The 27928-nt window shown below is 38.8% G+C and overlaps 1 protein-coding gene across 2 annotated transcripts; it reads right to left on the bottom strand.

The window, feature by feature from the left end:
* Window positions 1-2238: 2238 nt before the first annotated feature.
* On the bottom strand, window positions 2239-20318 carry wrnip1 (WRN helicase interacting protein 1). 2 transcript variants are annotated; one of them, XM_081374614.1, is made up of 8 exons: window positions 19394-19986; window positions 18627-18740; window positions 17191-17385; window positions 13521-13753; window positions 9930-10153; window positions 8796-8951; window positions 8591-8670; window positions 2239-3982 (listed from the first exon to the last, which is right to left on the bottom strand). In XM_081374614.1, exons 1-8 carry the CDS (start codon window positions 19898-19900, stop codon window positions 3701-3703), a joined length of 1791 nt encoding a protein of 596 aa, XP_081230740.1. In that variant the 5' UTR covers window positions 19901-19986; the 3' UTR covers window positions 2239-3700. The 2 variants fall into 2 exon arrangements, with proteins under 2 accessions (XP_081230740.1, XP_081230741.1); XM_081374615.1 differs by lacking the exon at window positions 18627-18740 and having other exon boundaries at window positions 19394-20318.
* Window positions 20319-27928: the final 7610 nt, after the last annotated feature.

The following is a 27928-nucleotide window of genomic DNA, read 5'->3' as shown; positions in this document are numbered from 1 at the left end:
TAGGATAATATCAAGAAAATGCAATTACCTGCCTCCTTGTTTATTGTAGATGCCTTTTTGTTACACATATTTATCTAAAGTATTGAATATAATGCATTGCATTCAATGTTATTTATTTTTGTTTGTAAAAAATGTCTTATATTGTATTGGCATAGATGTAAAGTAATTGTTCGTTATGTAATAATAATAATAATAATACATTTAATTTTAGGCGCCTTTCAAACCACCCAAGGTCACCTTACAAAAAAAAAAAAAAGTAAAATAACATTAATGTCTAAAAATAAAACAGTTTTTATTAAAAGAATTTAAAAACAACTAGTTAGCTAATGCTAATGAGGTGGAGGGGTGCTTAAAGTTTATAAGCGGACTTGAAAAGATGGGTTTTGAGAGTGGTTTTGAACTGAGAAATAGAGTCTATAGCACGAATATGAGGGGGAAGAGAGTTCCAGAGTTTTGGTGCAGCATGGGAGAAAGCCCTTGCTCCCATTGTGGAGAGTCTGATGTCTGGTGTTACCAGTAATCCTGCTGATGATGAACGAAGTGAACTTGAGGGTATGTAGGTCTGTAACAGTTCACATACACACAACGTGTTGTATTGTGTGTGTGCTCAAGAACACAACTGTGGTTCTACTCTTAGAACCTTAAAAGGAAATCAGCCATCTTGGTTGAGTTTACTGGAGTTCACGGACATGAAGGGGTGGACAGCTTGCACCTGCGAGGCCTTGAGGAGGATCTGGGAAACTATGAAAAGTCACAACTTATGTCAATCAAAAAGATTAGAACCTAACGCCTGTGGTAAACAACATGAGAATAAAAGACTAATGAGCAGATTGTCAGTACATGTCAGGGACAAGAAATCCCAAGCGGAAGACAAGAAGCCCAGAGCTGACTACAACTTCAGCTGATTCAAAACGTGATTATTGTATTTTATACTTTAATGATGAAGTTTTATTTGCCTTTACATTTTTGTTTATTATATAAAGAAAAGTAACAATTAAAAGAAATGTAAATGAGTACCATGGTACAACAATACTACTCGTGTTCTAAAGAGAGAAACCCGTAATTTAGAGCGTAAATGGAAACAAACTAATTTAGAGGTTTTTAGAATCGCTTGGAAAGACAGTACGTCACGCTATAAAAAGGCCCTAAAAGCGGCCAGGGCTGAGCATCTCCGCAAACTAATAGAAAATAACCAAAACAATCCTAGGTTCTTATTTAACACCGTGGCTAGACTAACAAATAAACAAGCGTCACCTGGACAAAATATTCCGTTACAGTTTAGTAGTAATGATTTCATGAATTTTTTCACTGAGAAAATAGAAAACATCAGATCCACAATTGTAAACGTTCAATCTTCAATCGCGCCTTATAATTCAGCCTCGATTATCACCCCGCAAGAACAATTACAGTGCTTTACAACTATAGAACAAAAAGAGTTAAATAAATTTATCATTTCCTCTAAAACAACAACATGTTTATTAGATCCCATACCAACTAAACTATTGAAAGAAGTGTTACCTATAGTGGAAGAGCCTCTCCTCAATATTATTAACTCGTCTTTATCTTTAGGTCATGTTCCAAGAACATTTAAATTGGCAGTTATAAAACCTCTCATTAAGAAACCACAATTAGACCCAAATAACCTAGCAAATTATAGACCCATTTCAAATCTTCCTTTTATGTCCAAAATATTAGAAAAAGTTGTGTCTGCCCAACTAGGCTCTTTCTTGCAAGAAAATGACACCTATGAAAAGTTTCAGTCTGGGTTCAGGCCGCACCATAGCACTGAAACTGCGCTCGTTAAAATCACAAATGATTTACTCTTAGCTTCTGACCAAGGCTGTATCTCAATACTAGTTTTACTTGATCTTAGTGCTGCGTTCGATACTATAGATCACACAATACTCTTAGATCGGCTACAAAACTATACCGGTGTTCAAGGACAAGCATTAAGCTGGTTCAGATCATACCTATCTGACCGCTACCATTTTGTCTATTTAAACGGAGAAAAATCGATCATAACTCCAGTAAACTATGGAGTGCCGCAAGGATCTGTGTTAGGCCCTCTATTATTCTCAATATATATGCTGCCACTTGGAAATATTATAAGGAAACATGGAATTAGTTTCCATTGTTATGCTGATGACACTCAACTATATATTTCATCACGGCCGGATGAAAACGCTAAATTATCCAAATTGACAGAGTGTGTTAAAGATATAAAAGACTGGATGACGCACAATTTTCTTTTATTAAATCCAGATAAGACAGAGGTAATACTTATCGGTTCAAAAAACCGCCCACAAAACCTCTTACAATACAACTTTAACATAGTAGGGTGTCCTGTTACTTTATCCTCTACAGTAAAAGACCTGGGTGTTATATTAGATTGTAACTTGTCTTTTGAAAATCATATTTCATATGTTACAAAAACAGCATTTTTTCACCTTAGAAATATTGCTAAATTACGTAACATGCTATCTGTTTCTGATGCAGAAAAGCTAGTTCATGCATTCATGACCTCGAGACTAGATTACTGTAATGCTTTATTAGCTGGTTGTCCTGCATCCTCAATAAACAAGCTACAGTTAGTCCAAAATGCCGCCGCTAGAGTTCTTACTAGATCAAGAAAGTTTGACCATATAACACCAATTTTATCATCACTACATTGGTTACCTATAAAGTTCCGTATTAATTACAAGGTATTGCTACTGACTTATAAAGCCCTAAACGGCTTAGCTCCAGTTTATTTAACGGATCTTCTATCGCCCTATAATCCATCGCGCTCTTTAAGATCACTAAATTCGAGGCTTCTGGTCATACCTAGGATATCCAGATCCACCAAAGGAGGGAGAGCATTTTCACATTTAGCACCAAAACTCTGGAATAGCCTTCCTGATACTGTTCGTTGCTCAGATTCGCTCTCCCAGTTTAAAACTAGATTAAAGACGCATCTCTTCAGCCAGGCATTCATATAATATTTTAATCTTACAGTTAAATCCGGTCTCTACTTCATAAACGCCAGAGGAGAACTGGCCCCCGACTGAGCCTGGGTTCTCCCAAGGTTTTTTTTTTCTCCATTAGGTCACCTAATGGAGTTTTTCGGTTCCTTGCCACTGTTGCCTTTGGCTTGCTCAGTTGGGGATGCTTAAATTGATTAATCGATTCACCAGTGCTATTGATCTGCATTACCAAACGTGGATGTTTTACACCAGAAACAAACACTGATGTACTATTTTATTTAATACTGTGAAGCTGCTTTGATACAATCTGTATTGTGAAAAGCGCTATATAAATAAAGTTGACTTGACTTGACTTGATTACAAAAACTGCCTGAGGCTTCTATGTATTGTGTTGTAAGACTTTTAATAAGAACATACCACATAGAAGTCTTCTGACCAAATTATAAGTGATTTTAAAATGCTTGTAATTTATGCCAGACTCAACTTACTTTACCTAACCTGAGAATAATAAATAATAAGGTTAAAGGTGTTAAAATCAAAGTACACACCGCAAATCAATTTACTACTTTTTTTTTAAAACTTTGAATTATATTAAACCATTATTAGCAGCATAAGAAAATGCAGATTTATTGAAGATTCTGTGAAATCTCGTAGTAAGAAGTGGAAGACACGACAACAATGACAAAGGCAAAAGAAAAACTGCAAACTTAGAAGTCAAGCAGCCAAAAGGGGAACAGTCATCGATTGGAGGGCGTCCAGGTAAAAAAGTTGATGCCATGAAGTTCCTCAGGAAGGTAATCTTGGTCCACTGGCCCATTGAAGTTTGGGTTATATTTGTATCCTTTAGCGTAGCCCAGATTCTTCATTAGTTTGGTGGGGGCGTTGCGTAGGTGGAGGGGCACGGGCGGTAGCGGGCCCTGATGGTTTCTCAGACAGGCCTTGACGTTATTGTAGGCCTTGTATACCTCCACAGACTTGGGCGCTCTGGCCATATAAACCACACACTGGGCCAGAATGACCTAAAATAATTCAAGAAGAGATGTAGGTGAGATTGAAGGTGAAAAGTTATATCAGGATATCAAAACTACAAAAAGTATATAAACTTTATGGAAGTTTGTTTCTTCCACTGAATAAAAATAAAATAAAGTAATTGTAATTGTGAATTTTGAATCTCACCTTTTTTCTCACAATTGTTTTTTTTCCCTCAGATTTGTGAGATAAAAACTTAAATTTACGAGTTATAAAGTCCAAATTGCGAGATATAAACTCACAATTAAAGTAACAATTCTGAGAGAAAAAAAGAGAAATATAAATTCACAATTCTGACTTTTTTCTTGCAATTGAACGTAAACGTAGATACAAGATATAAGATATAAACTTATATCTTGCAATTCTGGGCCCGGTTTCCCAAAGCGTTCTTATCTCTAAGTAGTTCTTAACCTATTCCTTAACCTCTCTCTTAACCTTATGGCACGATTCCCGAAACGTTCGTACACTAAGTATATCTTCTGTAAGTCACACTTTCGTAAGGTTGGTCTGGACCACTCTTAGCTTCACCTCATCACTGTTGCAGGTCTATACGAATATAATTCTGAAGTTTTAATACACCCAGACAGTGTTCAATTAGGCTAATTCAAGTGTTTTCATGCAAAGAATAAAATTGTCATTACACTGATTGTTGTTAGATTTTTAATTATATTATTATACAATATTATTAATTTAATTAAAACACTCTTTTAAAGGCCAGTGAAAGCATAGGCTACTGTCAGTTAAGTCCTATTCGGACGCTAATATTGTTTCACATGGGCTCGTCCGGTATTTTAAACATTTACAGGGGTAAGTCGGTGATTTTAGTGCCGTCCGAATCCATAATATCAGTGTTTTTCTCACCCAACCCGCATAAAAATCCCTGGCCAAATTAGTACCTTCTGTTTTTTGACAAACAGGTCGTGTGGTGATTTAATTGCCGTCTGAATCCACATCTCTGAGTTTACAAGAGATTCAAAATTCACGGTTTGAATCCTTTTTGATCACTGCCGAGCACCGTACGCAAGATGTAAACTTTTATTACTGAAATGCTGGAAAGTATTTACAAGAACAATATTTCATCACAGCTCCACCTCAGCGAACAAAAATGGGAAAGAGAAGAAGGCACGTAAATTTTTTAAAAGGTTATTGTGGCAGCAATATATGATACAATTTTAAAATATGTAGGCTAGGCCAGGGGTTCCCAAACTTTTCCATGCCAAGGCCCCCCAAATACCACTAGGTTCTGGCCAAGGCCCCCCTTTTGCAGGATGTGTTATTGAACCCATCGACAATACTACGGCACGTGTAGAAATAAATAAATAAAACATCTAGGTGAACATCAGATATATATATATATATTAGGGCTGGGAATCGATTAGAAAAAATTAACTAATTACTTGCACAATTTGCTGTAATTAATTGCAATTAATTGCATTTCCTCCAAGCTTGTAATCATCAATAATTAAAACTTAGAATCACCAGAAAAAAGGAACAGAAAATAGCCCTATATTAAAATAATATTAAACATCAATATATCAATGTATTATTCTTTTTCAATAATCAATCAACATAATCAATTTAAGATTTTTTTTTTCAATTTTTTTTTTTTTTTTACTAATTATAAAAATAAACTATAGTCCTAAAAAAGCTATTATTACACATAGCATGTGATCAGAGCAGGTCATTTTAAAGGAATAGTTCACCCAAAAATTAAAAATTCTGTCCTCATTTACTCTTCCTCAAGTTGTTCCAAACCTTTATGACTTTCTTTCTTCTGCTGAACACAAAAGAAGATATTTTGAAGAAAGTCGGTAACCAAACGACTGATGGACCCCATTGACTTCCATATAGGAAAAAAAAATACTATGGTCATGGGGACCAGCAACTGTTTAGTTACAAACCTTCTTTAAAATATCTTCTTTTGTGTTTAGCAGAAGAAAGGAAATCATACAGGTTTGGAACAACTTGAGGGAGAGTAAATGACAGAATTTTCATTTTTGGGTGAGCTATCCCTTTAACATTGTTGCCCAGCATGAATAACAGCGCAGCAAACAGAAGTCTAGAGAGAAATTTCACCTTATTTGAGCGGACTTGCTTTTCCAGTGCGTGATCGGTACATGATTGGAGCGTTTGGGCCGTGAACGACAGAGCAGAACGCGCAGCGCGCCGACACCTATGGCCGACACACACACACACACACACACACACGGAACGGAGAGTGCGGCGGCGCACACGGAGCGGAAAAGACCCGCTCATTAAAGCTGCTCGAGAATGAAACCCGATCCACATATTTTCGGCTTTTTAATAGCAGCCGCAACAGGAAATCATTAAAACGAGGCAAAAAAAAAGTGCTGCGTTAAATGCGTTATTTTTTTAACGCGTTAAACATTTCAAATTAATCGCAAAGATTAACGCGTTAATTCCTCCAGCCCCAATATAGCCTATATATAATAAAACACCACTTTTACCCAAACTGATTAATAAAAACAAGTTTAAATTAATACATTTTCTATAAATATTTTTGTCTTCATTTTCTTTAGTAGGCTATGTCAGAAAAGAAAATGAAGGCAAAAATCCTACTCCAGTTCTTGTTCAAACACACTATACATGCAATATGTGCATTTTAGGTACTTTTTGTGTGAAATCATATTTATTTTGTCCATCAAAAGTGTGCCTTCACTTTAATTGAGCGTGAGCAGCGCAGCAAAAATAGACTCGGCGCCGAAACCCTCCGCTTCACTGCTGCTCACGCGACGCTCCTGCTTGACGCTCACGCGCTGCTCCTGCTCGCGGTGTGAATGCACTCTCAGTGAGTGCACGCCGGAAAAAAAATCGCGCTGCTCGCGCGCCGCTCGCGGTCTGAAACGACCGTAATTCACAATGTTTCCTACATGTGCGTTCTGTGTGCATGTGTGATGCTGATGTTGCGCGATCATGTTATTCATGCGGCGCCCGAGTGCATTTGAATCGGCATATGTCAGACTGAAAATCACGTGAAAATCGGCCAATTCTTGTCACTAGCCGATCAATCAGTTCATCTCTAAAATATTAACATTAAAAGTATAATGTTAAGATAGGCTATGCAACAAATTATTATAATGTTATTTCATAACAATACTCATATTAGCAAATATTTAATATTTTTTATAAATATATATTTTTTTACTTTTTTTCCGCTTTTTTCCCCAACTTGCTGCGGCCCCCCTGGCGCCCCCTGGCGGCCCCCCAGGGGGCCGCGGCCCCCACTTTGAAAACCCCTGGGCTAGGCTATTATAGTTTGGATTATTTTTTATAATATCCAATAATCATAATAAATTGCAATTTCAACTATTTCTGAAGTGCTTCATTTATAAAGATCACCGCTTTCTCACATAAACAGCCCCTGCACGAGAGAATAACTGATTCTCGAGCCATCGATATCAACCAATTCAGCAGCATCGCCACGGACAGCGCCGGGTCACGTCGCACTTAAGAACATATATCTTAAGCAGCTTCCTAAGGTACAGTTCGTGGAACACACTTAGGAACATAAACAACTTTGGTAAGATATACCTTTCGAGCTTTCTTAGCGCGCTAAGAGTGTGCGTTATCGGGAAACCGGGCCCTGACTTTTTTTTCTCAGAACTGCAAGATATAAACTCGCAATTGCAAGAAAATGTCAGAACTTCCATGAAGTTCAGAAAGGGTCAAAATGTATTGTAGATTTTTATTGCACAGGATATGCGCTGTGAGAAACTCAGGGTTTTGAGGAATATTAGACTGCCGTCACTTTAAGACCGAATGCACGCATCTAATGTACTGTTACACATGCAACTTATTTCCCAACTGTTTATGTTTACTTAAGACATAACCAACTGTTTTTAAACAAATACTCACCAAGCCGGGCATTTTGACATATTTCTGTGTGTATTTAACAGTTTAGGCGTGCCGGAGCTCAAGGTTCACTTTTCTTGTCCGGTTTCCACTCTTGTCTCGGAGCGCATGCACAGAAAGCCACTTGGAGAACAGTCTCACTTTCACAGTTTCAATAACTCTTATTATTAATCACACACACGCAGCAGTTTAGCAACAGCAGACTGTATGTTACGACAATCACTGATCTAGCTGATTTGGACGATAAGTTTGGGCTTTTAGGGAGGAACGAATGTGCACCGAAAAAGAAATGCATTAAAATCGCACATCCCTAGTTTCTTGCTGTAGAGTTGCTGCCGTTGCAATGTCTCTGATCTCTGCAAATATGTTGTTGCAAATTTATTGTCCTTTTCAGACACCTAGTAGAACTGCCAGACCGCTGAAAGTAGTGAAGCAATCTTAGCTGCGCATAGAGAAATTTAGAGTCTTGCGAGTTTTCTGTCATCTGATCAGCCTTTACAGAGACCACCGATCAAACTACATAAAGCTATTATCGTCTGATAACGATCTGCGCCCAATCAATCGGACCACCCTTAAATAGCCGTTAAAAGTAGTTAGACTAATGTAGAACAACAATTGTTTTAGTATCTGATTGTGACTCCCAGAATCTAAATTGGATCGAGTGGTGATGTGCCTAAAGATTCCCACCACTAGCAGCAATTGCAGTGTATTTGTCTGTGTTGTACCTCACATTCGGGCATGCCTATGAAGTGACAGGCCTGGAACGCCGATACAGCCTGAGTGAGCGCCACAGGGTCCGCCAGACCTTTAGAAGAGTCCACAACAGATCCAGTCTGTCAAGACGTTAACTTTTGGATCACACACTAATTATGAAGTTACTATTATGGTAAAACAACACAGGTTTTGGAAAACAAAGGACCAGCTACTTACCAATATCCTCACTAGCAAACCGGACCAGTCTGCGAGCCACATACAGGGGGTCTTCACCTCCCTCCAGCATTCTTCCCAGCCAATAGAGGGCAGCATTTGTTTCTGATCCTCTCATTGACTTGTGCAGGGCTGAGATACAGTTATAGTGCTCCTCACCTGTGTGTCACAGAGTTTACATTTCTAGTGAACCGTGGATCTGACTCAATGTATTGTGTGCCGGTGAGTTGAGTACACCTACCTGTGAACATTTATGTGCATAATGGCAATATGCAGTAAACATATAAACGTTAAGATCAAGACTGACTGTTCATACATAAATGAACTCTGATTTTATAGCATGATCACTCTGTGAACACAAAGTTACAATGACTTATTCAAGTCAAGTCACCCTTATTTATATGGAGCTTTTTACAATAGATTGTTTCAAAGCAGCTTTACAGTGATAACAGGAACATTTCTAGAAGATAGAAAAAGTCCGCTTAAGTAAGTGATGTGTGACTGAGTGAACCGTGACTCACACTGACTGAGGACAATTACCATTATTATAGAAGTTTTTGGCATTAATTTACTTAAGACAATACATGGGAGAACAAAACGCTCAACCGCTCTCATGAACCAGACCTATTGATATACATTTCATGTTTATACATTCCTAGAATATATTCCTTCATAGTAACGCTCACTTACCTGGACTGTTTTATTTTTTAATAAAAATGTGCGGAAAAACTATTGCAAGTAATGTAGGGATAATCTGGGATTACAATAATTCTTGCAACTACACAATCCTGAGGGATTAAATCAATAAATTCAAATATATTTTTTGACAGTTCAAAAGCATAGTGAGCCACCTGCATACAAAATCTCTTATAAATATATAAATAAATAAAACGTTTACATTAGCATGTTGCTAAACTAATAAGAAAATACTTTAATAAGCTTAAACATATATGACACACAAATTCAAGACCCTAAAAGCAACACCACAATGGGAAACGGTTGCAAATTTGTGGTAGCCTAATTCGTGGAAGTGCAACAACTGGACATCTTTTGTTACAGGTTAGTTTAGCCACAATAATTGCATTAGACGAAATGGACTGATTATTGGATAATGACTTCAGTGCAAACCGGCCATACCTGCTTTGTCATAAAGAATGTGTGATCTCTGAAGGCCCTCTTTAATGTGTTGCTCACGCACGATTATCTGCTGAGGGCCGCCGTTGGGTTTGGAGGAAGCCGCGCGCGCCTGGACAACACACGCCTGCACCGCCAGCTGAAGGCCGTTGAGAGCGGCTCGGGCATCACCATCACACAGGTGTGCCACAGTGTCCAGGGCTTTCTGCTCAACACACACCTGAGATCTGAAGACAAACAGCACACACTGAGTTCAGGCCTCTTTAACAAACCAGTGTTTCCCAACCCTTTTCATTTCAACATTTTCAAGCTTCAAAAAGTAATCCATATGAATCGGGCAGTTTAATCTACGTCTTCTGAAGAAGCACTTCCCTACACAGAAGACAGTCATACAGGTGTGGAACAACATGAGGATGAAATGATAGATATTTTTATTTTATTTTTTAAATGAATGGACAGACTATCCCTCAACAAAATCTTTCCAAAGACACCTTGGCAATCACGTAAGGTACACATAACTAAGCTCAATTATTAATAATAAATTCTTCACAGTCATTCATCTCCACTCTTTCTGGTGATAAAATGGTTTGCTCAAAGGTACAATGGTTTTATCACAGTATCAATAAGAAAAAGGTGAAAACTAGGGTTGGGAATCGAAAATCGATTCCAATTCTGAAATTGAATACATTTTAATGCGATTTCAAACCATTTTCAAGTGCAAGACGACGACAAAGAGAACTCAGTTCGGCACTTGCGCTGTGTGGTGAGCCGCTTCTCATATAGAACATGATACTGAATTGAGTTCTTGTCCGCGTCTTCTTGCTCTTGAACGCACAAATACACACAAAATTGTCAAAATATCTTTATAAACAGTCAGTTGTGTCTTAAGTGAACGCAAACAGTTGAGAAAGAAAACACTACATTGGATCCTGCATGGGCTCTTAAAGTGACAGCACCAATGTCATTAAGTTAATAGTTATTTCTTAAGTTGTTTTAAACCTGTATGAATTTTGATGGACCCCATTCAGTTGATGGACCCCATTGACTTCCATAGTAGGAAAAAAAAATACTATGGAAATCAATGGTATCCATCAACTGTTTGGTTACAGACATTCTTCAAAATATCTTCCTTTGTGTTCTGCAGAAGAGAGAAATTCATACAGGTTTTAACCAACTTGAGGGGGAGTAAATGATGACAGAATTTTCATTTTTTAAGTGAACTATCCCTTTAATGTTAATCAAAGAACAAAAGTAAAAGAATCTCACTCACTGATCTTGACTGAATAACTTTTGTCACTTTATAAAGGTTTAGTTTACGTTTGATTTCAATTTCTGTACCTGAACTTTGTTCAGTTGTATTCATTTGTGCTATTGCTAATTTGTTTATTTCTTCTTATTATTACTGTTTACTTGTCTTTATTAGCCTAATCTCTGACATTTATATTAGTTAGTCCAGTTGTTCTTTAGACTGCTGATTTTAGTTCAGGAAAATCAGCCACAACAAATGTTTCCACAAGACACAGAATAAATATGTTTGATATACATGTTTGACTACATGTTTTTACCTTACTGGAATCGAAACTGGGAAACAATAAGAATTGAAATTGATAAGCAGAATAGGAATCGCTAAAATTCAAACAAGTGAAAACACATTTGCATTTACTCACTGTGTTGTCAAACTCTGTTAACCTATCAGTGGCTTTTCCAAATCCCTAACCACTTTTGATGCAGGCCAGGAAGCAAAAACAAACCTGACAACAACCCAAATCACCAGTGAAACTAGATAGCAAAGCCCTGGCTCCAGTGATGGTGGAGTCAGAAAATGTGAAAATCTATTTAATTAAGCATGTTGCAACTTAAGATCTGAGACGTTGCTATTTTACTTACAGTATTACTTTGTTTTCGTTATTACCACTTAACACATAATAACTGTGTCTCAAAGATGAAGCTGTCTGTCCGTAAACCATACACCAGTATGGGTGAAGGAAGAGACTGTAACACCCAAAATCCAACCAAAATCATACCCTGACCTTCAGCAGATCATTACTGAACTGCTGCGCTGGTTTCTTGTCCGAGTGCAGAACAGAGCGTCCTACGAGACGAGACCAGACGAGAGAGAGAGAGAGATAGTCTGGATCTTTGCCCTAATGTTTAACTGGAGCACAACTCAGATCTCATCTTACCCGCATTTATGACAGCGTCCGTCCATACATGCAAGTTAACAAAAAATAAAAATCTGACTTGGCATGCAGGGCTACTATATATTTAATTATTAAATCTTAGTCTGATTAATTGTATTGCTTTCATCTTTACGACATTAAATTACTATTTGCGGATACCATTTAAATAAAGTAAAATGGAAACAAAAACAAAATTCTCTGTGACTTCTCTCATAGTTGCCGTGAGTTCACATGCACGGAGCAATAAAGAGTTTTTGCCCAAAAGTCTTGGACGGGTTGGGAAAAGTGGCCTCTCAATTGTCTTCTAGGACATCTCACAGGCTTATGGCACATTCTCAAGCTCAAGGCGGCAGTCCAAAACAGTGAATCTAATCACAATATAGGCAAAAGCTCACTTCAAGAATGAATAAAGTGGCGTCAGTGAGTTTGGATTAAGGTATTTGGGGGAAAAAACTGTGCAAAGAGAAAGTGTGATCCATATTATTTCTCTAAATGAAACATATTTATTCAAGCCACAAAAACAAACCTGTTACTGAAAAATGCATAATACACAATCTCCTCGGTGAAGTCAGTGCGTACATATATTTGTCCTAGATTGTTGTATCTTAATGGAAAACAATGTGAGTGACTCTGTGGTGCGCTATGATTTTGAACAGTCACAGTTGCCGTAGTCGTTTCTCTCAGACAGTGTGCGACCCTCCTTGCGTCTTGTTTGCTATTGCTTGCGGCTCCTTTAAGAGAAAGGGCTCTAACAGCGATGCCATGCAAAGTGACAGAACATAATTTATGAATCATAACCTGCCCAAACTATAAAGCATGGATAGAAAATCATGATGGTAATGTTTATAATATCTATATCATCATGATTTTCTATAAAGCTGCTTTGAACTTGACTAATAAAGCAATAGGTCAATAAATCAGTATGCTGCAGATTATGAAGGGTTGTTCTTAGGCTTGACGGGGAGCAGAAACCAGCCGAATCTGGAGAGTTTAGTGGGATATAACAGCGATTAAACAATACATAAAACATCTTCAGATCTTTCCGTTTCTACACTAGTGGTCCTACTCATCAAATGTTTTATACTCATCCATAAGATCCAAGTCACAGATTGCTCTTCAGACTGAGTCTCATAAAACAATGAGAACATTCGGTTCATTGAAACTCAACACCGGCTCCTAGCGTTTGTGTTTACGGCAGACGCTTCCATGACTCCTAAGGGCCCTAAAACCTGATCCGGAGCGGTTCACAGCTGGTACACTTGAGGTCAGGGTTAGAGACAACTGTTTGTCCTACTTACCAATCCCAATGACTAACAAGCCAATAAATCATCAAAATGAGGCATTAAGGTGGGTGGAAGAGCCATCTCTGTTTCGGGTGATACGCTGTGATAACAAGAGCACAACTGACACTTACTCTGAGCAGATCTCCGCAGAGTCCCGTTCCACTGCATCCCCATTCAACACCTGCAGTCCGAGGAAGTCTACAGCCCGACGCAGGATCAAGCCCATCGCTTCCACCGACAACCTTTCCAGCACCAGAACCCTGCACCGACTCAGCAACGCGCTGTTGACCTGGAAGGACGGGTTCTCTGTGGTGGCCCCAATAAGAGTGATCGTCCCACACTCCACGTGAGGCAGAAAGGTGTCCTGATGCCAGAACGGGAAGAGGAATATTGAAGTAAGGTTACATTGCGGGGAAAGAGAAGATACCAAGCATTCCAAAAAAATGGCTAAATATCAAAGGTGAGTCAGTTCTAGAAGGAATGATGACAGTGTTGATATCTTTGGCTTAGAAAAGCTAAATTTTTCGTTTTAAATAGGCTATAACTTGACAACACTAGTCTGAAAAAAAGTGCCAACTTCGGTACCAAGTTGCTACTGAAATGTTAAAAATGTGACGCTTTGAGCGCTGTTGAGCGGAATCGTAAACGCCTCTGATTGACAACACTGTTTCAGACCTGTAGATTGTTCTAGAGCTTGCACGATTCTGGATAAATTGAGAATCACAATTTTTTTTACGTGATATTTTAGCGATTGCTCGTGCAGATTTAGATTGTTCACTTTGTTCCGAAGTACTTAGGTTTTTGCCGTGTTGCATTTCCTTCTTGGTTTGGTTCGCTTTTACAAGGCAACATTTCAGAGAGCACCAAAATGTGTTCAAGCAGATGACGCGAGTAAAATTGTGCTTTCATTGGTCAGAGTGCACCTGTTTATGTTCCTCATCCGTCAAGATGGATTGACAAGGGTTTATTGTGGCTTTAGCTGTCGTTACACTCACTTGTACAAATGTATAGAAGCATTTATACCCTCTCAAACTGATGTATAGAGTGGGAATCGAGGCTTTGTCAGGACAGCATTGTTGTAATACACTGGTTTCGGAGGAGCATGACATTTTAAGATGAAGAGGCACTCATTGGTTTTCAACCCAGAGAATCAGACACTGCTGCCCGAACAAATTTCCCGTTATGAATTATAATAGCGCTCGGCTCATTGGTGTGTTGGGTCTGACTGCACAAGCGAACCCCTCCAGAGCTCGTATTCAATCGGGGCGAGACCACCTTGTTCAGACCGATTGCCTTGTTCTTTTATGCCTAAACGACACAAACTAAGGGAGAAAACGTAGCATTGTTCCAAAAACAAATGTTCCAAACAGGTGAGAAAATGACCTTAATGAATTATGCAGAACTCAACATTGCATCAAGCATATTTAGACTTTTTCAGCAAATTGTTGGGGTCGAAATCAAGTGATTTCCGTGCATTCTGGAATTTCACTTCAGAACAAAAGATTTCCCCATGCAGATTCTGCGTTGTATTCAAGATGGTTGTATTGAAGGGAGCTATTTGTCTGATTAACTGGACATGTTTGCACTCGGTGACACAGATGAGGTACACAATTATCTTTATCTTCCTGTTGACCTCATCTTTTCACCATATATTTTCTGTCTAATAGTTTCCAGCTTGAGAGCCTCAATGAGGCCACTTTGGTATTCTGGCAGCACACAATAAAGAGGCGCAATACATTCCAGTATAAATATATGTCGCTCCTTTTTTTGTCGGGGGTGGGAGGGTTGGGGGGTTGGGGGGAATATGTTTCAGGTTCTTTGAATCCAAGCTAAATAAGAGGGAATGAGAAGGGTATCCCCATGCCTGGCATATTGTCTGCTGCATTTATTAATATAATTAAGGGTTTATTTTAAGGCCACTGGCGCTGTCGTGAAGGATAAACTGTCCTGGATGTCTGGCATACACAAATAAACATGTTTCCAGGGTGATCCTGTGCTAGCTGTACCTACACAATAGGACTGGGAGAAAAAAAATCGATTCACCTAGCTATCGCGTTTTTTTTTTTTTTTTTTTTTTTTTTTAAGATATATTTTTTTATTCCAGAATTGATATTAATTCAAATTCAATTGCTTTATTTTTGTCCTTGCTTGTAGACGAGGTTGACAGAAGTTAGCCACTTTCGGTCCAACAGTGAAATGTGTTGAGTGAGGTAATATTGCTTTCAAGTGGACACGTGGAAGAGACGTGAGACTGAACGCACTGAAAAGCCTTTGCTACTCGTATGCTGAGAGAGAGATAAGACAATAGAGTTGCACAATTCATCTTTAAAAGAACTAATCTTGATCCAAACACTCACGCGATCCTTCAATTCGTCTGTCTATTAAACTTTGACAAATCATATCGCAACATTCAGATCTGTGTTGGCGCTGACCCGGAGAGAGGCGTCATGAAACAGCTTCACAAACACTCTTTTCAACCTCATAGTATCATTATTTCTGTGATGCAATAGTTAAAAGGTCAAATATGAACACTGATGTCTAAGATAGCGATCAAACTCAGCTTTTGATAGAAACTTGGTGTTTAAAATAACGCATTTATCGATTACATAGTTTTGCCTAGGGATGTCCCGATACCACTTTTTCATACCGATACCGAAGCTTTGGCTATTTGCCGATACCGATATCAATCCGATATTTTTATTTTATTCTTGAACTAATACTAATAATAAAATATATGGAAGCACTTTGCTCAATTAGCCACCTAAAAACATCTCACTCAAATGGGGAACAAATACTTCTCCAGTATATAGTCCACAACAACAGTTGATTATGAAAGACTGCCACCCTTTATTCAAACACTACAAAAAAATAAAAAATAAAAAAATAAATAAAAATACAGGTTCTCTCTCTCTCTCTCTCTCTCACACACACACACACATTTATTTTATGTCATTAAAGTCTTTAAATGTTCGCTGGTTCCCATAACAACGAACTGCGTGGAGGAGAGGGAGGAGAGGGAGGCGGGAACCGGCGAACATTTAAAGACTTTAATGACATAAAATATATCAACAACAAAACGAAAGTAAACGACAGCAGCCCCTCACGGACGACTGCTGTCACATAATAAAACATAAAAACCACAACATAAGTTCAGGCCTGTCCTCTCTCGCTCTTCATTGTCGTCGCTCCTCCTTTATGCTTCCGCTCTTCTGTGAGAGATACGAGACCGGTGCGTCGCTCATCAGTAATCACGCCACTGGCCTCGTGCCGCTCTCCCACGGCCCTCAGTCTCGTCCTGCTCACCACTCTAATATTCAAGCATTTAGGCGATGGTTTAAGCTAGATTTTCCCATGGTTTGTGTTGGATAGCTATCGGTTCATTATTATTATTTTTTACGATCAAGTATCGTGATAGTATCAAAGCGGGAGATAGGTATATCCCAGCCGTACTACACAAGACATCTAACATACATGAACTTACACTTAATGACATGCACTGGTCACCAAAAGTACTTTAATTGGAGTACAAATCAATTGTCTGTATCTAAAATGCTATGAGGAATCAGCTGACGTTTTAGGGTTTTTTATGGATGTACCGTATGAAGTCAGTTCTCCTCAGGTGTCCTAGAGAATTACACAAACTATCATCATGTCCCACTAATGTTTTACAACCACAAAATTGCACAAATGTCTTGTCATCAATTTCAAAAACAGATCTATTAAGTTTGATGTTCTAGTGTTTTTCCCTAATGTGATGGCTTTAGTATCCAAACACTGTCTCTCTAATGTAAGGTAACTGACCTGCTGCGATTTGTTGAAGCGATGGATCTCGTCGATGAACAGAACAGTCTTTCTCTTGCACAGACGAAGCTCGTTCTGGGCCTGTTTGATGACCTCACGCACGTCACTGGTTGACGCGCTGGTGGCGGAGAGCGTCACGAAGCGTCCTGCACCTTTCTTCTTTACAGAACTGGCAATAATATGGGCCAGGGTGGTCTGTGAACAACAAACAGGATGGGGTGGTGAAATTTACAAGAATCTTCTCATGATTTCATCAAACGTGATCACTTTTGACTCAAGATCAAGTTTCAATACATGTTTGTTGTTTGTAACGTATCACTTCCATTTGAAATAGTTGAGAAAGACAAAATTTGACATGAGCGAACTCAAGTAGAGGGGAACAGACCCCCAACATGTGACACTGGCTCTGCTGTAGATCCATGTGACAATCTATAAAATACCAAAAATAAATGAGTGAAACCAGATAGTTGAGGTCCCCGTTTCTGAATCCCCCAAGTCAGTTTTCCATTACACATCACAAAGTGAACTATCCATCACAGCAATCGAAAATAAGCTTCTAGTCTCCACTGAAAAGAGCACATCTCCACATCCATACAAGTACTGAAGGCAAGATAATGACAGGGAGAATGTCACAAAGAAATGTCTGAGCCACTCAAAAATCAAAAGAGAAATAAACACAAGCACATTCGTTCTCATTACTATAATGCAGTAATGAAAATCATCCTGTCCCACCACTATCTTTTCAGAGTAGTAAGTTCACTGAATGACCCCTAGGGATATTACTCTATTACATGCACCTGTCAACAGCTAATGTGACCCTTTTCACACGTCTTAACACGTCACTTCAGAATAGCATACAATTGGGTCAACTAGCTCAAATGAAACCAATGACATTCACTTTGTCATATCTCAAATGTCATTAGTTTTGACCAAAATCAATTATTCTAATCGTAATAATAGTACTGAAATAAGCTCACGTTAACCTTCTACAAAAGATCTTTACTGTATAGAAGACATTAAATGCTCTATTATGGCCAAAACATTGACACACATACATGAGTTTTTATAAACTCTCAGGCCCTGTTTACTCCTGGTATTAAGATGTGTTTTGGTTGATCGGATCACAAGTAGAAGAGAGACACATTCCCGTTTAAAAAAAGGTGTTTTAATCCGTCTCTTTTGTCCATTTTCATCCCCTTCCGTCCTGATTTCTTCCATGGTCGGGTAAATGTATGAACTTTTTCTGATCTTTCAATCAAATGGACGATTTAAGCTCACGCAATTCACATATGAACAACCCGGAGACGACGGGAAAAACACACAGAGAACATCAGCTTTAGTTTCTGCTCTGACAAACACAAGACCAGCCGAACGCTGCGAGTGTGTGTTAGAAATCAGGAATGGTGAGAGAACATTGTGCTTGGTACGTTTCTCACCTTTAAACCAAACTTGGATCTCCAGCCGACAAAGTTTAAATCCCGTCTGGCTAGAGCTCTTCCCATAATGTTACTCATTCGGTCAGTAGACGGAGAGAAGACGGTGTTTAGTGGCTGTTTGAACACATTCGATCACATGAGCGTTTACACTACGAAAGCAATCCGGTTAAATGTGTTTTCAACTACAGTACATCTGGATGTGGAGGAAAGTGGACAAGCTCAAAACGTTTCAGACCCCGTTTACACCTGTATTTAGCGTCGTCCACTTGTGATCCGATCGACCAAAACACATCTTAATGCCAGCTGTAAACAGGGCCAAACATATAAAGGTTAAAAAAGGTTTCTTTTTGGTAGCAATGCATTAGAATAACCTTTTTTGGTTGTTTTGTTTGGTTTATGAATAACATTTTAAAGTCAGCATGAAATTAAAGTTGAGATTTTGCTTCCCAATTGGGAAAAAAATAATAATAATGTTTTCGTCTATGGGAAATGTATGTGATTGTTGTTGTTTGCTATTGCCGTGATCTCATGCGAGTGACAGGATGAAGCTGAAAGTGGAAGGCGAATTATTTTGAATAAAGATTATGAGTGCACATGAAAAAAAAAAAATATAATGATGTGTGCATGGATAAATAACTGATAATAACTACTGCAATATTTCATAAAACATAAGAATTGTCCATTCTGATTTCATGGTGACTTTAATAGAGCCTCAGGCTTGAAGGTATATCTAGTGCAAATGGGTGGATTAACTACAAACCAGAGACCTTTCCACAGCCCGGCGGCCCCCAGAGTATCAGAGATGGGATGTCCTGTGACAGAAGCAGGGGTCTCAGCAGGGTCTGCTCTCCCAGCAGTTTATTCTGCCCGAAATACTCCTCCAGGGTGCTGGGTCTCAGGACTTCAGCCAGGGGTTTGTCATTATTCAGACGCAATGCTCTGGGTGAAGATGCAGCGGGTGCGTCTGGACTCTCGGGTTTCACGTCTGGACTGATGGACACTTCTGTAGCGTTGCTCTCTGAGCCCAAAGATGAGGGCTTCTGTTTCTGGTGATCAGTCGCTTTAGGTCTGGGCTGAAACACGGAGAACACTGCAGAGGGGCGGGTGTCAGTAGTGCCAGTGCGGGGTTTTTTGGAGGGTGGTCCAGATGTTTGATGATGAGCATCATTGCCCTGTAAACACTCATCCAAGTGCGCATTAATTCTGCCCGGGTCAAAGTCACACGCGCAAACCGGACACTTCACGGCACGATCACCTGACGCATTCTCCGCCATGCCCACACTGAACTGCTCTGCTTATTCCCCGAATATGGTGTATAAATCACCTGTCGTGCCTTTCTTGTTGACATTCACCCACATGTAGAGGAAGAGCGCTCTTTCGAGGGGTTATTGTGACGCGGGAGAATGAAATCTCGTCTCGCGAGATTCTGTAGTGACAGCAAAGTGAACTTGAGTTCCACTGAAGTTCCACGTGAAGTTCGAAGTTGGAATTTAGAACGTCGCTCTTGATTCGCGACACAAACACACTGCACGGGTGTGTGTTTTACCCATAGACTGTAAAAAATATAAAATAATGGTTTTACCAGAGAATGTCTAATATGGGCTCTGGTTTTACTTCGATTCATAATGAAATGGCCTTGTGAGCCGGAAACGGTGTAGACTTTCCGGAAGAAATTTAATGCCTACTTCATATGTCAACGTTAAGACGTAAACCACCTATATCAATTATATTAGCCATGTGACACGTTGCAATTAAATATCATGTTGTAATTTTAGGAAATCGTTTTTTTGTGAATTAAAAAAAAAATAATCCCTAAAAGTTTTTAAACCATACAAATGTAGTCTAGTCATGTTTTAATAACCATAAGCTTAAGAACTAGGTTAAGTTTTAATATCTGATTAAAAACAGTTTAATTCATATGTATTTGTATAGCACTTTTCACAATACATTGTTCCAAAGCAGCTTTACAGAAAACACATGTGTCTATATTACAATCAAATGTAATATATTAAACAAAATAATATATTAAATAAATGTTATATATCTAAGCAATGTCCATATGTCAGAAATGTACAGATAGTACAAACCATGCATTTAGATAAATAACATCATGTATTTATTTTAGGAAGGAACAAATGACCCCATGAAAGTAATTATTACAAGCTATGAACATAATGATTTCAATAGGCTGTTGTTTTGGTGTCGGGGGTCTCCTGCATGACTGTCTTCTTGTTGTCTGCTTTGATTAATTTATTAAACAACAGAAAGTATTGTAGGCTACAATTACAGTTTTCATCATGGCTTGTGTCTAACAACTAGCGTAAGAACAAGATATAGGCTAATAACAACAACATATGAATGTTTTTTAATTTCTGTATTTGGAATTGAGTGCATTCACTTCCTGCTGCAGAATTTTACTGATGGACTAATTCATTTCAACTTTCTTCTTACGCATCTAGCCCTAAAAAGCAACCAAGCCACGAGAGGCCAGTGACTGAAGTGACCCTGCTCAAAAACACAGAGACTCAATATAAACAGGCCAGCATACATTTGGGAAAACTGGCCTTTTTCCACTATCTGGAGAGGGTTGAGACCATGCGCTGCTTCTGGGAGCTGAAGCATATTGAGCTCGAGGGCGAACAGGTATACTGTGCACACACAAAGATTAATTCCCTTTCTCATGCCCTGTCTTCCTTTAGCTGTACTCACTATACTGCTATAGCATGGCACCATTAACAGTAATGTTACTGGTTTGAATCTTATAAACTGTTTAACTTCAATGCAATTAGCTTCAGATACAAGCATCTGCCAATCCATGAATGTGTATTTACCATCTAGTTTGAGATTTCTCTCTCAAACCTTCAGTGATAAAACATGGCACACGGCTGCCATCTAGTGGAGTGGGTTTGCAACTTCAATGACTACACTTTAAGCACATCAGCGAATCAACTATTGATTAAGTCTATTTTTTCATTGTTTTATTTTATTTTCAATGAGTAAGAGTGCATTCCAATCCAAATAACACAGATATTAAACAGGTTGTAATGGTAATAAGATAAACTTAAATAATTGTTAGATTAACTTTGTAGATTGCACTTATGCATTGTAGAACATCTGCACAAATTAAACGTATTAGAAGTCTGGAATTCAGCGAAATTGTGTATTTCTGTTGTTCCTGGCTTGTTATGAATAAATAGTTGATAATAAATCCTTAAAAATGCATAACATATATGTGAAATTAATTAATAGATTAATGAGTAATAAATGAAGAAAGTAATCTAAACTGATTTGTACGTGGTATAAACAAAGTAGAAGTGCAGAAATGCTTGTTGAAATGCAACTATTACATGGGAATAAGTCATGCAACATCTTAAAGGGGACCTATTATACCCCTTTTTAAGATATGTAGGCCTACAACAAATTAGCTCTTGTCGACGTTGGGGCGCGTGTGCCTGCCCGACATAAAGTGCCTCGGTGAGATGTCTTATGGAGATCGGTAGCAAATCGGCAAGACATCAGGAAGATGGTGGCAGAATGATCGCCGACCGTGAGCCAACGTAAACCCGAAATAATTATGACCTATGCGGCGCGATCCTACTAGAGCTGCGAAAAGCATTCAGACGCCTCGCTCCCATTGACTTAACACTGCTGATTTTCGGCTGCATCGCTGGAAACGCCTTATTGATTTGTTTAGGCTAACTGCTGTCAGATTGTGTTCCAAGGACACAAGTTTCCTATTGTGTATCAACAACTCTCAATAACAGTTTATGTGATGCGTTAATCATAAAATTTCTTCCCTAACAATTTGACAAGAGCTAGTTGAGAAGTAGGCAGTTTAAATTGAAAGTAAGTGATTGTTTATGTGTAGGGTGTAGCCTATTGCATACACAAACTGACAACCTGGGAAATGTCAGTCTAACAGAAAAAAAGAATGGATCAGTGATTTTAAAATTAAGTTACAGGAGTTTTCCGGGAGAAATAACAAAACAGAAGGGCACCGGGAGATGGACCTTGAAAATGTATTTTTCACTTTGTTTTTGCAAAAGCAGTATCATTTATTTTAACACTCCACAAATCACACATAGAAAACTACAACAAAAATAAGAAATTCCCTCCAAAATAGTTAGTCAGTTTAAAAGAAAAATCAGTCCAATCAATTATTTCACTTAAGATGCTTGCTCGCCCCGCCTTTGCCGCCCCCCATTCCTGTCCCTGCTCGGCCGCAGCCAGTTTCTCATGGTCATCATCTCAGTGTAAGATAAAAAGTCACACCCACAAAATGTATTTTAACAGTAATAAACTGTAAGTTATAAAACAGGTATAGTTTACTGTAAAATTGATTTTTTGGGTCACCGTTGTGCTGAAGAGTAGAGCCTGTGCTTCAGTCCAGGAGAAGATCTACAAACATTGATGATATGCTGCATGTTGCTTTATTTAACAGGCGGTGACTGTGTAGTTTCTGGTCCAGTGGAAATCTTTTTATGTTCAATAGTTTTTTAGTGGTCTCAAATGAAAGAAGTTCACAGTAATTCTTTGCTCACATTATTTATGCATTAAATATATAATACATTTAAATGACAATTGGTCAATTTAAGGCAGTTGGTTTCTCCAAGTGAAATTAGTAAACTCGAGTTTTAATTTAGTGCATTTTTACAGTAACATACTGTAGATTACAGTAAATAACTGTAATTCACAGTGCTGCCAGTATTTTACTGTAAAAAAAAACCTGGTAAGGTCTAACAGTGTACATCACACAAAACATGAAGCGTCCGTTTTACTCCAGAAAATCACTGTAAGAGCTGGATAAATATTACAAGAAGTGTGCATTAAAGGGACATTGTGTAGGATTTTCTCCCATCTAGTGGTGAAATTGTATTTTGCATTCAAACGAATAGTGCTCTCCAGCGCCTCGCTTTTTCAAATGCGTGTTGCATCTACGGTAGCCGTTATGTACCAAAAAGCTATGACAGGATGTCTTATAATAGCACTTCATCGAGTTTTCCTTCAGGTGAACTGGTTTGTTATTTCAAACAAACTGCAACTTGACACAACGAACAAACGAATGTTACAGTTTTGAACAAATAAAACTTGCAACCTTGTTTTTAGGGCCTTCTCTACTTTACTCAAATAGCTGCTATTCGTCAAAGAGCCTGTTTAACTTTTAACTATAAATGTTCTACTGTCTATATAATAAAGTACACAACCAAGCAATGAAAAAAAGCTTGTAATTAAGACCGTAACATTGACTTACCTGTCGAGAAGAAAGCAGGCAACTTCAGCGTCTCTATTGAAAGCTTTCTCCTGCATTAGCTATCCCGACATTAACCCTTGTTTTTGTAATCTCCGATCATGTTTCCTTTTACAGTCTATTTTGGACTTTTTTGACGACGAGGACTCCTTATCCTGTGACTCAGCATTTGTATGGTCCTCCATTATAAATAACCGTGCAGTGCCCCCTTTAAACTTGCCGGGGCAGTGACAAGCGCCTCTCACTGCTCTGCGCCTCCGCTTCTGCTGGCTTCAGTCACGTGACGCTGGTTCTGAACGAAAACGCGTTGTGGAAACGCGTTGGCCTAGTACTTTTTGTCCCTCTCTGCTATTATAGTTTTTCAAGATGGCGGAACTACATGGAAGCCTCCGTGGACCTACCCGTCCCATGTATATAAAGATAATAACTTCTTCATTTACGAGGATAAGTCAGATCATTGGCAGAGATATTTGTACACCATTGAGGGCATATTTATGAATAAAAATATTAATTTTAGATAATAAAATACCTAAAAATCTACACATTGTCCTTTTAAAGTCTTATCCATAAACTCTTTCTGTGTCTTACGTCAGAGTAGGGGGAAATATGGATCTGAGCGTTTGGAGAGATTATTAATTATTTATGAGGATTATTAAAAAAAAGTATTGGATTGACTTTTATATTTATAGGCTGGTTGTTTACACACACTGTAGACACATCTGTGTTCAAACACCTTTTAAAAATGCATTTTGCATAATAGGTCCTCTTTAAAGTCCTCCATGTGGTGAAAATTAAGCTTTGAATGTTGTTATATGTCTACAGTATGTGATGTTTTTGATATGCTTTAAGACAAACCATGTGTAAATTCATAAATCAACGCCATTGGTTCACTGCAGTTTTAAGGAGAAAATACTCAGCAAATACAGTCTCAAAAATCGCTGGTGTTTCTGGCGTCACAAACTACCTTGTAACCAATCAGATTAATGTGTGATCGTCAATGAGTGGATCTCAGAGCTGAGTGAGTGAGTGGAGGTGGGGCTCATTTGCATATTCATAGAACCACGTATACTAAATGAGGCAAGGGTGTAGAGTTACATTCAATATATTTGAAGGCATGAATACATTTTTTTCAAGGGAAAAATGTTTAAATATGTCATTTCGATGATCAAAGATTAGTTTTGAGGGATACAATTATTGACTACAGGGGGACTTTAAGTCTAATTCACACTGCGACGACAACAGATACTTTCATTGTGATCAGTGTGTTACCCGTCGCCACTGAACATCTTCAGTCTGCAATTGTGAGGTTGTGTAATATCTGACAAATGACATAGGGTGAATTGCCCTAATGTGGGACATTTTTTGCACTTCAGACTTCTGTGACATATTGCGATGTATAACCAAAACATTAAATCCACACCCAATACCATTTTAAAAAACCCAGGATGTGTTCTCCTAATAAAATCAAAAGAGAAAATTCAGATAACCCATTCATAAGGGAAATTATAGACATATTAGTGCTCTTATTGCAAGTCGTCTGAGACAATCTGCAGCTTCCAAATGTGGACAGTTGTGTCCCCAATGTGGGACACTGAAAAATCTATGATAAAAGACCAAAAATCACATTGATACATGTAGAATAGTAAAATCTTATTTTATTTTAGATTCTCTCTTAAATCTCTTGGTTATGGATGGATGAAACATGGATAACTGTACATCATCAGACTGATAATACAATATTATCTAGTTCAGTTTACTTAACAAACACAGCTTGAACAAACTTTAATTCATAAACTTGCTGTTAACTCTAGTTGAAAACGTTTAATCGTAACAGTCTTTTTCTCCAACCTGAACTGCCTTAATAAAAACAAACTGCAGAGGTTAACTTTGGACTCCTACAATTCTGGAAACAACCAGTCCTTGCATGTCAAGACACCTTTATTGTCTATAACCCCATTGTTCTCTGCACAGCTTTCGTGAAACCATTTTGAACAGACTGGACAAGAAAGCTGGTCCTCTGTGACCTTGGGGTCCTTTATGTTACCGTACAAATGCTGGCAGATAGCACAAGCATCCTGGTTCACCTGTCTGGTGTTTGTAGTCTTTTGCTTTTCCCTCTTGTTCCCTTTGTTCTTAACCCCTCTCTCTTTGATGAAAGAAAAATGGGCATCGCTAGTCAAATCATAGGAAGGAGGCTTTGCCCTCTGGCGGCCAGTAGTTTGGCGTTCTCTGACAGGAATGGTGATCAGTGACTTAAAGGAGACATCTGGCTGTGTCACCACTTCAACTTCCTCTGCCAGAGGTGGTGGGGTTACAATGGCGGACAGTAGAAGGTGTTGTGGAGTCTGTGGAGCAGGGGAGATTTCTGGCTGAACAGCATCATGCAGAGGGTGGCAAGGGGTGTGCTCTGGAAGATCCCTAATTTGTGGATGGCAGAAATCATCATTATCCCCATCATCATCTATCACGTTGAGGACAACACGGTTCTGGTGCAGGAGGGGGCACCTCATTTGGTTCCGTTGGAGTCTCTCCAAAGGATCTCTCAGTTGTTTGTGATGGTAGGTAAAGATTTGAATTGATCTTGGCCGGGTTGAATGGGAATATCCCTGACCCACGAAATCCAGCCTGGGCATTTGATGGTGTAGCAGCTTCCTTCCAGGCCTTAGAAAACAGTGGCATGAACAATGCCCTGTTAAGCCGTTTCCCTCCTCTCTCTGTCATGATCCTTCGTCCCTCAAGCCTCCAGTAATGTTTTAAGCTCTTGAACAGCGCTCTGTCTGCTGGCTGTAGATAGTGAGTAGTAGGGCTGCACGATATGAGGAAAAGCTGCGATGTGCGATAACATTGTTTAATATTGCGATGACGATATGACTTGCGATAAATATTCAAATGTGAATGTTAGCTATAGCTAACAACAATTCCTGATTTTTATATATTTTTTTTAAATAGACATTGTAAAATAGAATATACTGTTACCATGTCTTAGTGCTTTAATAGGTTATTTGCGTGATAGGTCAAACGTTTATTACCTTCCTGGATTACTATTTAGCGCGAGTGAGTGAGCGAGGGACAGTGTGTGTGTGTGTGTGTGTGAGCGAGCGAGCGAGGGACAGTGTGTGTGTGTGTGTGTGTGTGTGTGTGTGTGTGTGTGTGTGTGTGTGTGTGTGTGTGTGTGTGTGCGAGTGAAAGTTTGCGAGTGAATGTGTGCGTGTGACGGCACGCGATGACTGGTCGGAAAGCAACGTGTAGTCTGACATGTTTCTTGTCCATGACACGACAAGATTTTAGGAGTCAAAATCGAGTAATCTGACACCGTGACTATCGTAACAGACACAAAAATCTTGTAATCTGAACCAGGTGTTATTCATCGTGTCAGGCTGTCTGTTGCGATGTGTTCATCGCGCGAGTTCATTTCGCGATGACGATGAAAATTCGATGTATCGTTCAGCCCTAGTGAGTAGTGTGAGGAGGCAGGGCAAACACACAGACGTTGTTCTGCTTCATAATATTTAAAAAGTCGATGTTGTAGACTTGAGAGGCATTTTATCCCGCGCTGGAGAGTAGATTTAGGGACATTCCATGCCCTGGCCAACAGTCTAAGCTGAGGGACCCCACCATCCTCAACAATCTGCCTATACTCCTCTATGGCTCCTTTCATCCTGTCCTGCCTCCACTGATTAAGTTTCTTTCTCTTATCCTTTCCCTGTTTCTGCCTGTCTTTCTGCATCTGACAATCTGTCCCTGTCTTTCTCACCTTTGCCATTGTGATCTGAAATACATTTCATTGAATTAATCAGATGCATAAAATAAAATGGAATGGCTTTATTGGTTTTCTACTGCGTTTTTAAATTCAGAGCTATTTTTCATTTTAAGTCAACTACCTACCTTTTACACACACACACACACACACACACACACACACACACACACACACAGAGAGAGAGAGAGACACACACACATACGCATGCGCACGCACAAATACATACACACAACAAAAAAAACATTAATGTGGGACACTAGGAAATTTGATAAAAATATAAAATATATAGTTTAT

Source organism: Scardinius erythrophthalmus, assembly GCF_964197995.2.
Source record: "Scardinius erythrophthalmus genome assembly, chromosome: 9".
Lineage (NCBI taxonomy): Eukaryota > Metazoa > Chordata > Actinopteri > Cypriniformes > Leuciscidae > Scardinius > Scardinius erythrophthalmus.
Note: the sequence above shows the minus strand (reverse complement) of the source record. Positions and strands in the feature narration are given on the sequence as shown.